Source organism: Boleophthalmus pectinirostris, unplaced genomic scaffold, assembly GCF_026225935.1.
Source record: "Boleophthalmus pectinirostris isolate CB_2022bp ecotype Guang Dong unplaced genomic scaffold, ASM2622593v1 HiC_scaffold_4, whole genome shotgun sequence".
NCBI lineage: Eukaryota > Metazoa > Chordata > Actinopteri > Gobiiformes > Gobiidae > Boleophthalmus > Boleophthalmus pectinirostris.
This window is the reverse complement of record NW_026571353.1, coordinates 34,955,180-34,967,854: the sequence shown is the minus strand read 5'-3', so window position 1 is coordinate 34,967,854 and position 12,675 is coordinate 34,955,180. Positions and strand designations below refer to the sequence as shown.

General features: G+C 39.9%; 1 protein-coding gene across 2 annotated transcripts in view; it reads right to left on the bottom strand.

Annotated features, from left to right (window-relative positions):
• nipbla (NIPBL cohesin loading factor a) overlaps positions 1-12,675 on the bottom strand; it is a 49,008-nt gene that overhangs the window by 24,612 nt on the left and 11,721 nt on the right. Inside the window, exons 10-20 of one of the 2 annotated variants that reach the window (XM_055161369.1) lie at positions 12,351-12,554; positions 11,385-11,627; positions 10,601-10,776; positions 8,976-9,186; positions 6,094-6,264; positions 5,098-5,277; positions 3,739-3,900; positions 3,166-3,272; positions 2,962-3,048; positions 1,624-1,855; positions 8-159 (exon numbers count right to left, since the gene is read on the bottom strand). In XM_055161369.1, the coding sequence (XP_055017344.1) occupies positions 8-159; positions 1,624-1,855; positions 2,962-3,048; positions 3,166-3,272; positions 3,739-3,900; positions 5,098-5,277; positions 6,094-6,264; positions 8,976-9,186; positions 10,601-10,776; positions 11,385-11,627; positions 12,351-12,554 (1,925 nt within the window). The remainder of the gene's footprint in view (positions 1-7; positions 160-1,623; positions 1,856-2,961; positions 3,049-3,165; positions 3,273-3,738; positions 3,901-5,097; positions 5,278-6,093; positions 6,265-8,975; positions 9,187-10,600; positions 10,777-11,384; positions 11,628-12,350; positions 12,555-12,675) is intronic. The other variant, XM_055161370.1, reaches the window with a different exon arrangement.

Sequence of the window (12,675 nt, the reverse complement as noted above, 5' to 3'; positions counted from 1 at the left end):
TGTTTACCTGCAGGATTGTGGTGTCTGTGAGCAGTTGTATTTCCAGGAGCTCTGAGATGTTGCTCACGATGTCGCAGACTTTGTTGTACAGCATGATGATGACGCGCTGTTTGTGAGTCGAGCATTTCGCGCGTTTGGCTTTGGAGCTTAACATGCCACCTGAGAGAAGGAGAAAGGAAATTAATTAAAAAGAAATGCGTTAGTAATGATATAATTTCTTTAAACCATTTTGTAAAATAGAGCCACATTTCAAATTGACTGCTAAAATTAAATTGGACAGATGATCAGAATTCTACTGTAGGCTTTGAAATGTTTTGACCAGGTTTTCGGTTATTATTTCTGTAATTACAAACTCTTCGCACATGAAACAAAAAGCTGTGATAAAGAATAATATATGTAAGTATGTAAGTAAGTAAGTGTACGTCAGTAAGCACAGATTAACTAGATTTTTTATTTTATTTTTTATTTTTTTTACTATCATTTCCCTTTTCTTCTTGGGCTCATGTAAATTCTTTCTAATCCCAATGAAATAATTTGCTAAATAAAAATATTGGTAGATTAAAGGCTGCCACACACTACAGGATTTTTCGGTCTTAAGCGATTTTTAAAAGCGTGACAAAAAGCACACACCACAGATGCGAGGAGAATCTTATGAGATTTTAAATCTGTGAGAGCAAAGACTGCAGCGGGATATGTCTGCGTAGAACAGGCTAAAGTTGTGAGCGCCATCGTGTCAGCTGTTTCCTAGAGTAAAACCACTCGCTTTGAGACTCTTCAGTGTTCAGAAGATCAAATCACTGCACTGTGTTATTGTTATTTGTGAAATGTGGTGAAAAACTTCAGATACACATTTTTTAAAGCTAATAACTAATCTGCAGTTTCACCTCGATCCGAGCGCTGTGTGGATGTAAACAGACACACGTGAGGAACTACTCCTGCCTTTTTACTTTTAAAGAACGCTTCAAACTGGATTAATATCAGTGTTTTGTGGACTGGGTGCCATTATTTGCAGATGAGAAATTCTATGGATAATGTGGATGACATATTGCAGTTTAAATTTACATCTTTATGAGAGGTGAGAAATAATAATTTTCGCTATTTCCTGAGGTTGTATTTTGCGTCTCTGTGTCTGTCACTCCATCTGTCCCCGACGCTCTGTTTTACTGTCTGTTGCTGAAGAGTTGCTGATGTTTGGTGGCTACAATCTGACAGAGCAACTCAGAATCACAGACATGACACACATGAGGAGCACAGCGGCTTCAAAATCGCATACGAAGACACAAAGTCGTGTCACGCCTCCTCGAACTCAAGGAGAAGCAAATCGCAGCCTAAATTGGGCAAATCCTCCTGTAGTGTGTGGTGGCCTTAAGCGACTAAAGGCTTACACCCCTAATACCAAATCTATAATACTGCAAATAATTCTGCTCTTATACTTGTTCTGATACAGCTCAAGATCATTCTAAAGCTATTCAGGAAAGATTCGTTTCTGACGTGTAAATAAGACTCTTATTATCGACACCTGTTCAAATGAGTATCTAGTTTCAAGATTTGTTTTAGTATCAGTTTGATTTTCGATACTTATGACAACCTTACTGTAAACACAAACACTTTCACCATCCGTACCTCCGTGTGGGTCGACTCTGTACACAGGGTCGTACTGTGGGTAGAGCGTGTTCTGCAGGTGAAACTTTGTATACTGAAGGACCCTTTCGATCACGTCCTCGATGTACACGGCTTTGGGCATGTGAGAGGAGGTCATCACGTTCAGCGCAGTCAAACAGGCGTCTGCGGACTTGGTGACCCGCTCCATGATCAGATCTCTCCACAGCTTCTCTTCGTCCTCTGCGTCCTGGTCCTGAGAAAACAAATTATACAAGATTAAAATGCAAGTTATACACTGGTGGAAAGATGGAAAATGGTGGAAAAACATATATGAAAAAAAAAAAAAAAAAAAAATGTTACTGTTAAAATTTACTCAGTTGGATGTACAAGTACTGCTGCCAAAATTTTACTTAAAGTGGAACTGTTATATTTGTATTACTGTATAATTTATTTTAAGTTGTACATAAACATTTATATAATTATGCCTTATTTGACACTATAATTTTTTATTATCACTTATATTTTTGTAACTTACTATAATATATTGTGATGTGTGAGCTGCTGTATCAAATATTTCTCTTGTGGATCAATAAAGTTTGTCTAAGAACTAAATACTAAAACTTTTTTGCTACTGAACTGTGTACATGGTGTTGTAATAGTATTGTCTACTGTTGTTGTACTTTTGGGCAATTTTAGAGCTAACTACATTTGCAGCTTTCTGGTTAAACAATTATAAGAATGGGTGTGCCCTTGCTCCAGAGGCCACTACAATTTCAAGTACTACACAACATCACTCATGACTGCCAGACAGGTGTTTCTGATTGTAAACACCTGAAGGGGAGGAGCTTAGATACCTGTTTGACCAAGCCCACTGTTCCTCATATCCTCCTGCTTTAAATAAGACATACTGTGTTTTTGTCTGTTGTATAGTTATGATCTATGAATTTATGTTATATTTCGGCTATTTTAATTGCAATATTGATCTAAACCAGGGGTCTCCATCCTGTAGCTCTGGAGCTACCAGTAGCTCTCCAAGGGATTTCTGAATTACATGTATTGTGCTGAATAACTAAAATTGTATTAGTTGTCACTGTGAATTTATAATTTTGATGCCTAACTAAATGAAGGGATTATGGTTTGCGGTTCACAGGCGTCTAACTGTGCTCCATCTAAGGCTCGCTGTGGGGCTTAAATGTTCTAAATTTCCTGCAAACACTAAAATGAGTAGCTCTCTGGCATTTTTGTTTGGTAAATGTAACTCACTGAAGGAAAAAGGTTGGAGACCCCTGATCTACAACAACATTTAAGTCAGTATTAAAAGGTCTATAATAATACAATGAACGACAAAAGTGGACTCACATGGCTCATGAGCGTGGCCAGCTTAGACCCATCCTGGATGTTCTTTTCCAGTATGTTCAGCAGCTTCACCAGTTTGTCTGAAGGGATCTGAAATAATAAAACAAAACACTTACATGCTCATTATCTGGTAAAAACAAAATGAACAAATAGACCTGCTCTTAACCAACATCAGGTGAAAACAAACAAATAAATAAAAGTACTCACCCTCCCTGTGATGCCCATGGCCTTGATCTTGGCCGATTCACTGCTCAGTTCGTTGAGCTGATGTTTTCCAAGCAGCAGTTCCTGAGGGATTTCATCATCGTCTGCGGCTGCAAAATAAAAATAATTTTAAAATAAAATGTGTTTTCTATGGGCATAAAGAGGAGGTTTAAGCTGCTGAAATTAGGGCAATATAAAGTTTTATTTCAACACTTAAATGCGACGAGATAACTACAAAATGTGACTACACAGATCTCGTAAAAGGATGCGGTAACAAAGAGCCATTAGTGAGATTGTACTAAATTTAAATTACAGAATATGGGGGGAAAAAAAATTAATAAAAAATATCGGCAGAGATTTGGCCATCAGTATCAGCATCAGTCGATCTCTAATTTTTATATCCCAAATAAATACATTTTGTTATTATTTTTACAACTTCAATGTAACTTGGATTTTAAAATATTAATATCGTATCAGCAAATACAAGTTCTAGGCCACATACAGCAAAATAAATAACAGTATCTGCTTCAAAACAAAAAAATCTGATGAACCTTAACAAAAAATCCAGGCTCTTACCCATAGCAGTGAAGTCGACGTCCTCCAGGTTCTCCAGGATGTTGTCGATGCTGTTCAAAAACCTCTTAAACGTCGAGGAGTCCATCAGCTCTTCCTGAGTGAGCTTCGGTTCATACGCTTTCCTCTTCTTTTGCTTTTCTTTCAGCTTCATTTTCCTGGCGACTGAACACACAAGTTTGAGTTACCACTTGTTGTTGTAGGCTATGGGTTGGGCTTAAAGATACAGAATTTAATTTTATGGCGGTGACACTGTAGACTGTATAAAGAAGTGGACTAAGGGAATGTGACGTCACCCATAGTGTTCAGCTCCAGTCAAATGAAGCTCACCAGGATAGCGGTTACAGGAAGAAATTTGGAGCCGAATTCCAAGTATCATAGCAACCAAAGAGCCAATCAGGAGCGAGACCGTTGAAGGCAATATCGCTTCCCGTCTGTAACGCTGTTTTAGCAGGGAGCCAGCGCTTAATAATCTAACACTAGCTGGAGAAACCTTGGCGAAAGAATGCGTCCGATTTGTCTGTTATTAATTTTCATATCTTGATTTCAAAATAGCAAATACCAAACTAAAAACATCTGGATCGTGCGGGATAATAAGAACATTTTAAGACCAAAATGACGAGAGGGCTTACAGCTTTTCAAAAGAAAGTGAATTGAAACCCATGCTCACTTCTTATTTGAAACGCAGCGGTTAACAGGTTGGCCATGTCCAATTATATACATATACAGTTTATAGGTGACGTGTATATATTTTAGTTCATATCTAGGCTAAAAAGTTACTTACTGTGACTTTAATCAAATTATAATCAAGACTGAGACTGACTCTTTTGTAATCATCAATAATCAGCTTTGTTTTTATAATTGAAAAGGCTACAGCCAATCACCTGTCAATAAAAGCACGCGGTTTGGAGTAGATTTGGGAGGAAGAAATTTGATTTCTGAGTTAAATGGAAATGTTTAAAAAGTTTGTATTAAATTATGTTAAGGAAATTATCATTGAAAGACATTTTACATGTTTTTAAAAGCGCACTATGTAACATTTCTGGTGGTGGGTTGTTCAAATGTTTTTCTCCATGGAGATGTCATCGCTCTGCCTGAAATGTTCCACACTATGACATCAAACACTTCTGCCTTACATTTATTAAAATAACAGGTATTTTTATAGCTCAAAATTAGCTAGAAAAACATAAACTGTGTAAGGTGGTCTGGTTTGGTCTGCATGAAGATAAAGGTTTAATACCATACTGTGAAACATTCCAGAAAAAGCAATAACCAGAAAAGTTACACAATGCACCTTAAAAGTAGACAAGCTAAAAACATTATGAGAAAAGAAAATTGTGTTTAACTGCTGTGTATTCTAACCTTCACTCATGCTGGGAGGGGGAGGAGGAGAGTCTTCGTCAGACGAGTCTCTGTAGCGGCTGCCGGAGCCTCTGCGACTGTCGCGTTGTCCACTTTTCCGATGCTCTCCGGAATGACGCCGCTCCCTCTCCTCAAAATCCCACGTCCGGTCCTTGTCTCTCCGCTGCCGTTTTCTAGCAGCTGTGTGTGTAAAATGAGAGACGATTTGTGAATTTAAATTGGAGGGTATTATACTTCTACGGGGTATTAACTGCTAACACATAACATTTCGATCATCGTTCCCTTTTATCTTTTTGAAAATGTTATTCGGTGAAAACAAAGTATGAACATGTTTAAGGTTCACGCTCGTTTTTGAGTGCCCTACCCCCTTGTGCTCCTCACGCCAACACACTGCATTTCACAAATGAAACTACTGCACATTGCATCAGGTTTGTGGATTTGTAGTGCATTGTTTTGTATCAGGCTTTTGTATATTTATAGAGAATTGTTTTTTTGTTTTATTTTGTTTTGTTTTTTTAACCAGATAGACTAGGCTTTTGCTTTCTTTACTTTCGTAGCCTAGGTTTCATTTAGGAACTGTTTTATTATGCATTTTGTTCTTTTCTTTGGCACAACCGGCACATGCCTCCTCCCACCAACCTTTTTTTTTTTTTTTTTTGTATACTTTGGTGAATGTTTGGCCTCACAAAATAAACTTGCCAAACAAAATTTTGACTCAGTTCCAATGATTGTTTTATGACAGTTGTGTCCCTTTTTGGATAGGGGATGTAACAGGGAGCATGGGTGATGTAGGCTTGTGGGTAGAGAATTTAACAAATCTTACAGCTAACCATAAACAGGGTTTGAATAGAGCCCAGGAGAGATCACTAAATTACTGAAACACGCATAGATGACTTATATGAGGCATGTTTTCAATGAGGAAACACTGTACATGGTAGAAAGCTCCACAAAGTCAATATATAGCACCCCCTCTTTAAAGAGAAAGATGAGGCTTACATTCTCCGTCCCTCTCCTCGTCCGAGCTGACTTCTGCGTATTTTGGCTTCTCATTCACTGTGCTCCGTTTCCTCGTGTTCATCTTCACTCTTTCATACATAGGCATCGTGGACTCGATTTCTGCCAGTAATTCAGGAGGTAGCTCTTTGAGTACGGCTGGGTCCATGCCACCTGGAAATTCATAACACGTTAAAACACACAATAATTAAGAAAATATCATTCAAAAGAGTTCTTAAATATTCACATATGTGTGCTGAGAATGCTGGTTTCAGTGGTTCCTACATGAAGTTGGTCAAACAAAGCAAAATTTATGTGCACTGCGGACAGAATTTAGATGAAGAAAACAGTGCTACCAGTCCAGTTATCAGTCCAACATTGATACTTTGCAGCTGATGTCTACAACATTGAGGCTAACTGAAGGTAATGCTCAATCTGAAGCTCTGAAACTCAAATTAGACTTGAACACTGACCAGAAAGAGCAGTATTAATAGGCATACATATATAAAACTGTGGTGTCACTGCAAAGCATCAATCAGACCGTAGGAACTCACAAAACAACACTTGGGCCTGGTCAAGCAGAAGTAAACAGCAAGGCCAAAAATTCAAGTTAATGCATCTGAGATAAAAATGTATTCAACAGATACATATGTACTCTAGTTTATGAAACTGTTTACCTTTTTTTTGTACCATTTTTGGTTCTAAAGTTACATGCGTTCTAAACAGACCATGTATGAAACATGGAACAAAAATTATTTCCCAAATTTCAAAGACCTGAAAATTATGTAAATAAATGGATGTATTTCATCATATCTTGTGTTATTCCATCTTTGAACTGTTGATGAAGGTACATGATTTAAAAAATAAAAATTAAAATTAAAATGATAAAAATGTTCTTGGAAGGACTGACATATTTTATAGAAATAGTTTCCTTTCATTTTGAAGTAATATTAAAGTTTTTGGAAGAAAAAAGCGACAAATTATGCAAAATCATGCACCTTCTACTTGCTTGCACAATTTTCCCTCCGTTACTTTTCCCTCCATTACCATGACCTTTCTTAATAAAAAATGTCATTACTCAAAAAGGTTTTTCAACCTAATCTTGTACCATATGGTAGAAAACTACATGAAGCAAATATTCAAACCAGTTTGTTAAGGATATGTAAGTGAGAACCAAGAGTTATCACTGTTTGTATTTATTGCCCAAAAAGTGCTGCATATTTCATTTCCTCCGTTACCGACATGAGTTTTTAAATTTTTTGTCAACAACTTGAAAGAATATCACAGGTTTAACTTTACCCTGTTGGAGTGTTAACTCTTTCCTACATTCTGATACTTTACTTATTTCAATAGTCCCTCTAGTTTCTGAATAAGAGCTTTTGAATGTAAAAAATCTGCCCATTTCCCTTGCACTTGCATCACACTTGGGAGTTCATGCAAAAACAACTATTTATGCAGAAAAAGATACAAGGAAACAAAGCATAAATATAAATAAACAGTTTTAACTTGTGAATCAAAAGTTTAATTTGCCGTTTACTTATATAGATTAGGGATGTGTAAAAATATTGAAATATCGATATTAGGGATGGGCATTCGATGAAATTTTCTTAATCGATCGTCGTAAGAATTAACGATCGATTATCGATTAATCATTAACGTTTTTATATTAAAATGATCATAATTATTATTACTATCTGCACTAATCTGCATAAATAAATTCAACTTTACGACATATAAACTGCAACCACTCTAGAGCCACATCAGCCCGTTTCACATTATAATGTGTTTAATTCAGTTTTGCGCAACTCTCACAGAAACAAAACTTAAAACCGCATCGTAATTTGCATAAAGTAAGCGAAGATAAAACTACAGCTCTTGTGCGCTGATGCGGTCAATTTCTAGCGGATTAAAAGACATGACTCAGTGGAATACAGGTTAGTGTGACCATATTTGCGTTTGTAAAAACCAGGACACCGTACGGGGGGAGGGAGGTGGGGACTCGTCATCAACATTGAGCGACTCTCACCTGGTAAAGCTTTTTCCCACTGGACACCGAAACATATGTGCTGCTTTGTACACTGTGCACATAGACTCCCACTTGTCCCGAACGCAACGGAAAGCGTGGAATTTCTTGTACAAATCATCGTTAAATACACATTTGTGCTTCGTTACGTTGCATATTGACCGACTGTTTGTGTCTCGCTCCTTCTGATGCAGAGAGACACATGTACAGACCTGTTTGGTCACACTACACACAGCAACCTACATTCGGTTTGTCGATTAAAATGAACGTAATCGATGAAATTCTTAATGATCAATTATCGATTAATCATGCCCATCCCTAATCGATATATCGTATCGTTTAATGTGATGATACAGTATTGTTATCATGTGCTGCTGCATTGATATATTGCCAAGAGTATTTTTTGGTGTGTTTTACTGAATTATTTTGTTACAATGCTACAGTTTCGCTGCTTGTTTCAGAGGAAGGAACTGACATATTCACTGTTGATGATTCAAAGGTTTGTGTTTCGTATGAACTTTGCACATGAAGTGGTTTAACAAAGACTTTTAATATCACAGCTATGATTTTGCCTTTTTTTTTTTTTTTTCAATTTGAAATATATCGTATCGATCGAAAGCTCACTGTATCAAGATGTGTGTTGTATCATGGCCTATGTATCAAGTTATGTACCGCATCGGCAACTTCTTAATGATACCCAGCCCTAATAAAGAAAAATAAAATATCTTCAGCTTGTGCACTCACTCTCAAACTTCTCCTTTCTGCTGTTGTCCAGTCTAAGCAAAATAATTAGTCAACTAAGACACCATCGGTCAATTAAACGCCTACAGTCCAACAGCCCTAGTGTTTTGTGTGTTCTCACTTTTGGAGGACTTCCCGGAGGAGAGCCGGTTCTTCCCAGACTTGCTGTGGCGGATGATCCTCTGAATCTGCGCCACCGAGAGCTTCTTCAGCACCACCACGGGTTTGGGCCTCTTCTCAAAGTCCTGGACCAAACCCAGTCTCTCCAGCTTCACCTTGGGCTGGCCCCACATGTGCCCCTCAGAGCCACTGCCGTCTTTGTCCTGTTTGATCTGAGGAGAAAGAGACATGCCAGTGTGACTAAAGACTCGTTATAAACCCCCACGTGTATAATGAAGAGTTTGTATCAGATATGAAAATGTGAAAAATGTAAATGGATTACAGCAATCCAAACATTGATTAAACATTTTGATGTTAGTTTCCACCACCATTGTTTTAAACCACGGACTTAACGATATACTCCACACTGTCCCATATTATACTGTTGATTCAGCACAAATACTTTTACCTACTCAGGGCCAGAAACAGTGGAGCATTTCATTAAGACCATAATAATTCTTAACATTAAAGAGGGGGTATTATATTTCTATGGGGTATTAATGCTCACACATAACATAATTAGATCCATATGTTGCGTTTTATTGTTTTTGAAAATGCTATATTCGCCGAAAACAATGTATTAGTAGGCTTAATAATTAAAATTTCGCTTCTGACGTTCCGAGTCACCCCTTCCTATGCTCTCCAGACTAATTCGCTTCCCTTTTAGAGCGTTATCACGACAACAACACAATCAGCGTGCACCCAATGAAATTATTGTTTGTTTTCGTTTTGTATCCTGCTTTTGTATATTTAAGGAGAATTATCTTGTAGGAGAATGGGTGACGTCGGCTTGGGGACTGAGCATTTCACAGAATCTTACAGCTAAACATGAGGAGGGTTTAAATAGGGCGAGATAGAGATCGCAAAATTACTGAAATATGCATGGTTCTAAATCCTCAATGTTTTGATGAAGGAACAATGTTAGAACATGGTAAAAACTATTGCATAATATCCCCTCTTTAATAATCATCTATCTAAAATTGTCCAAAACAAGTGAAGCACCACTATCATTTCGACCAACAGTTAGTAATTAGTGTCAAACTTTCAAATTTCCCACAAAGGCACTCAATGGGCAAAACAAAAACAAATCAGGAGTGAGCAGTGAGGTTGCAGGCAGTGAGCTGAATGATTGGAACGTGGTGGTTTGGCTCGGGCCCAGATCACCTTCGGGATCTGGAAGTTCTTCAGCGCTCCACTGTGCCCTCCCAGCAGGTGCGCGGGGAAAGAGTCAGGAAGCTTAGGGCCTGAAGAGGATGGAGCGGCTTTGAGGTCCTGTTTAGTGCCGCCGCGGTGCCTCCGGTCTCGCTCCGCCTCTCTGTCCCGCTGTGACGGTTTGGGACCCTCAGACCTGTCGTCGTGCCGGTGCTTGGACGTCTCCCTCCGCTCGTGTTTGTCGGCCCTGTTCTTGATCACCTCCGGACGCCCGCCCGGTTTGAGATGCGAGGCCGTGTCCGACCCCTCCAGCGCGACAGGGGCACTGGCCGGTTCCTCGGGCCAGCGCTGGGCCTCGAGGGCTGGGATAGGGGCTGCGAGACAGGGGTCTATTTGGCCGTCAGCGCGACCGGCCTGCTGAAGGTCGATGCTCACCATTAGAGGGGGCCGACTAGCACCGTTCCCAGCGGCGGTGGCTTCCTGTGGGGTCAGTTTCCCGGCGTTCCCACCTCCCGTTGATCCACTGCCCGGAGCTCCCGTGGGTCCGCCTGGGCCGCCTGCTCCGGGCTCCAGGGGGAACGAGTCCTGTTTCCTCTTCTTCAGGGGCTTGTCTACAACAGAAACAACCAAATTATTAACAACAAATAACCAACTAACTTCCTTTATTTTCTTTTAACTAGACCACTTTTCATTTGAATTTGGACCACTAACACTTGTTTTCTTTGAGGAATGCTTACGGGGAAAAGGGAAGTTCATTCAGCTGTACATATGAGGAGGTTGAAGGATACGTTGATGCCAGGGCCGAACCATTTGGGAAAAGAAATCAAATTTTTCTGACCAGTATTGAGATTGCAATGAGATGTTTTTATAACGGGGTTCTGTCCAAAGTTCACATTTTAAACACATTTTGAGGAACTGAAAAAAGGACTGAAAAATGAACTGACAAACTAGTGCAAGAATCACATTTCAGAACATATTTGTACAGATTTAAATTTAGATTAGATTAGATTAGATTTTGGAGGAAATTAAAGGCATTGCAAAAATTATAGCCTATATGATTTACAAATTACATCCATTCAAATTTGGATCTTTAATTTGGTTGAAATGAATCTTGCACCTCGAATCTACAGCGGGGCTTTAATTGTTCAGCCAAAGTTGTAACTGTAACATTCACATTAACACATTCACACTGAGCGCAAAGTAAAGTATAGATTCACACCTTTATCTTGTACTTCCTTTGAGCATTTTTCACTCGCGGTCTCTCGTTCTATCCTTTCGATTTCAGCCAGAGCATCGAGTTCTGCTTCGTCATAAGGAGAACTGGGCGGTTGCAGAACGGCGCCCCCTGTCTGCAGCTGTTGAGGACGTGCGCCGTAATTCTGCTGAAGGACCGGCACCTGCTGAAAACCCAGCTCGGTCTCCATGGCGTCCGAGTTCTGGTCCACAGCTGGCACCACCTCACCTGGAGAACATCAAACACAAATGGCGGGTTTCAAATGACGCCACAATATTGCTCGTAATATTAAAACAGATGGGGGCAGTTAACATGAATATTGTTAAAATGCAGTTTGGTCTTGATTAATGGTCACTAACAGAGATTCAGCTGCAACGTATCAATATTGTTAGACTACCGTATTTTACGGGCTATTAGGCGCTCTGGATTATAAGGCGCATTGTCATTAAATGGTCTATTTTCTAACTTTTTTCACAAATAAACCGCACCGGACTTTAAACGAAACAACAGTTGGATGGGTCAGTGGGACTTTGATTGTGGCGTTCACGGTGACTCTGGGCTTTGTTCAGTTGTGGCGTGTGGGGAGGGTGCTGTCTGGGACCGCTGGATTGTCGGCGTGTTCTCAGGGACTCAGTTGTTCAGTTGTGGCTCAGAAAGGCACATTGCACTCGCTTATTCGGTTCGTTCCTTTGTTCCGTTCCTCGTCCGTGTCTGCAGGTGTGTTTCGCTGCGCGGTCACTGTCTGCTCCTTGCGTGTTTGCATGCACTGTGGGTGGTGCGGCTTTGTAGTTTACTGAAGTCGTGCTGGGACACCTGAGTGGATTCATGTATGGGGCGCTCTGGATTGTGTGGCGCGTGGTCGTTTGTTGACGGGGTTAGAGGCTTAAGAGTGCGTCTAATAGCCCGGAAAATAAGGGTAAATAATTTTAACTAAATAATCTTTTGTCATACCTGGAGGATCTGAGTCATTGGACTTGACCCGTGCCAGTTTAAGTGTGAGTTTGGTGGAGTTGGGGGAGCTCACGATGTCATACATGTCCTTTTCCTCTTTTACTGTGGGCGTCTTCTTCTTCTGCTGCAGCTGTGGCTTCTGCTCACTGGGAGATGCTGCGTAGGGAGGAGGGGACTGCAGGATGAGCGGGGGACGTGAACCCGCTGAGGAGACAGGAGCATTTTTAAAACCAGGTCCTTAGAGAGCCCATGTTACGCCATTTTCAAGAACATCCCTGGAGTTGTGTTCTGTTTCATTCATACATGTTTAACACAAACTCTGCAG